Raw genomic sequence first — 1,326 nt, 5'->3', positions numbered from 1 at the left:
TGAATGGGAGGGTCGGGCAAGAGGGGAGGGGTTGTGGTGGTGGGAAAGGGGAAGAGGAAGGGGCAGAAGGGAAGGTGACGGGGACGGGGAGAGGTGGAGAGAAGGGGTGGGAAGGGAGGTGCGATTTTTTGTTGGGAGGGGTTTGTGGGGGAGGGGGTAGAGGGTTGGGGGGTGTAGTTGGGCCAGAGGAAGGAGAGGCAGACCAAGAGGGAGAAGTTGGAGGAAGGATAGTCAAAGAGGGGAGCGGAGGGGAGGGGGGATGGGGCAGAGTGGGTGGGGGAATGGGACAGGACAGGACAGAATGACAGAATGAGATAGGACATGCAGGAGGGGGGGGGAAGGAGGGGGAGAGTTTGGATCAGCAGAAGGGGATAGTAGAAGTTGGAGGAAGAGGGGGGAGATGGGATAGAGATAGGATGCAGGAGGTGTCATTAGTATCTCAATAATATTACCATAGTGAAAATGTGAGCAAATTCGACTTATAAACGAGATCATTGTAACAAAGAAAGCAATTGCTCTATAGAAGACCAAATCAAAGAACTTACGAAGAGTGAAGGAATATAACGGAAAACTGTTTCCTCCTTCCCAGATTTTCGAGACTCTGACAGAATCATAACAGTCAGGAAAAATGAAGGGCTATCTGAGGCAAAACTCGTATGGCCTATAGAGGAAATCTTAAAGATATGACATTTATAATATAGAGCTCAACCCCGACTAAAGAACACATAGTCTAAGCTCTTATAAATACAATAGCAACACAGAAACAGTGCATTGTGTTCTGAATAAAAATATGTAATATCTAATTAAACTAAAAACAGATATTACGACATCAGCTGACATTTGAATGAGATTAAAGATTAAATCTCTCTCAAACTGTTCCTGATTTAAATGTAGCAGACGACAAAAGGTTAACAAACAGCACAAGTGTAGCAGACGACAGGATGGTACATACCGGTGCCCAGGTATTCCTCTTGGCCTCTCGTTTCTCGATGACGTAACCCTTGAGGTCACATCCGCCCAGGTCAGAGGGCGCGTCCCAGGCAACGGCGATGCTGTCCTTGAGGATCTCCATCACTCGCAGCGCTTCCGGTTTGCCGGGCTTGTCTGTCATGAGAGACAAACAAACAACAGTACAGTGTCACTGTTACTATTATTGTCACTATCATTGTCACTGTCACTGTCACTATCAGCATCATCGTCATTGTCATTGTCACTATCACTATCATTGTCATTGTCATCGTCACTATCATTGTCACTGTCACTGTCACTATCAGCATCATTGTCATTGACATTGTCATTGTCACTATCATTGTCACTGTCACTGTC

The 1,326-nt window shown here is 46.2% G+C and overlaps 1 protein-coding gene across 1 annotated transcript in view; it reads right to left on the bottom strand.

The window, feature by feature from the left end:
- LOC101851695 (titin) overlaps positions 1-1,326 on the bottom strand; it is a gene marked incomplete at both ends in the record, with an annotated part of 144,092 nt that overhangs the window by 124,983 nt on the left and 17,783 nt on the right. Inside the window, 1 exon segment of the mRNA XM_035973402.1 lies at positions 953-1,104. Coding sequence (XP_035829295.1) covers positions 953-1,104 — 152 coding nt within the window.

Source organism: Aplysia californica, unplaced genomic scaffold, assembly GCF_000002075.1.
Source record: "Aplysia californica isolate F4 #8 unplaced genomic scaffold, AplCal3.0 scaffold01202, whole genome shotgun sequence".
NCBI classification, from domain to species: domain Eukaryota; kingdom Metazoa; phylum Mollusca; class Gastropoda; order Aplysiida; family Aplysiidae; genus Aplysia; species Aplysia californica.
This window is presented reverse-complemented; position numbering and strand designations above follow the sequence as displayed.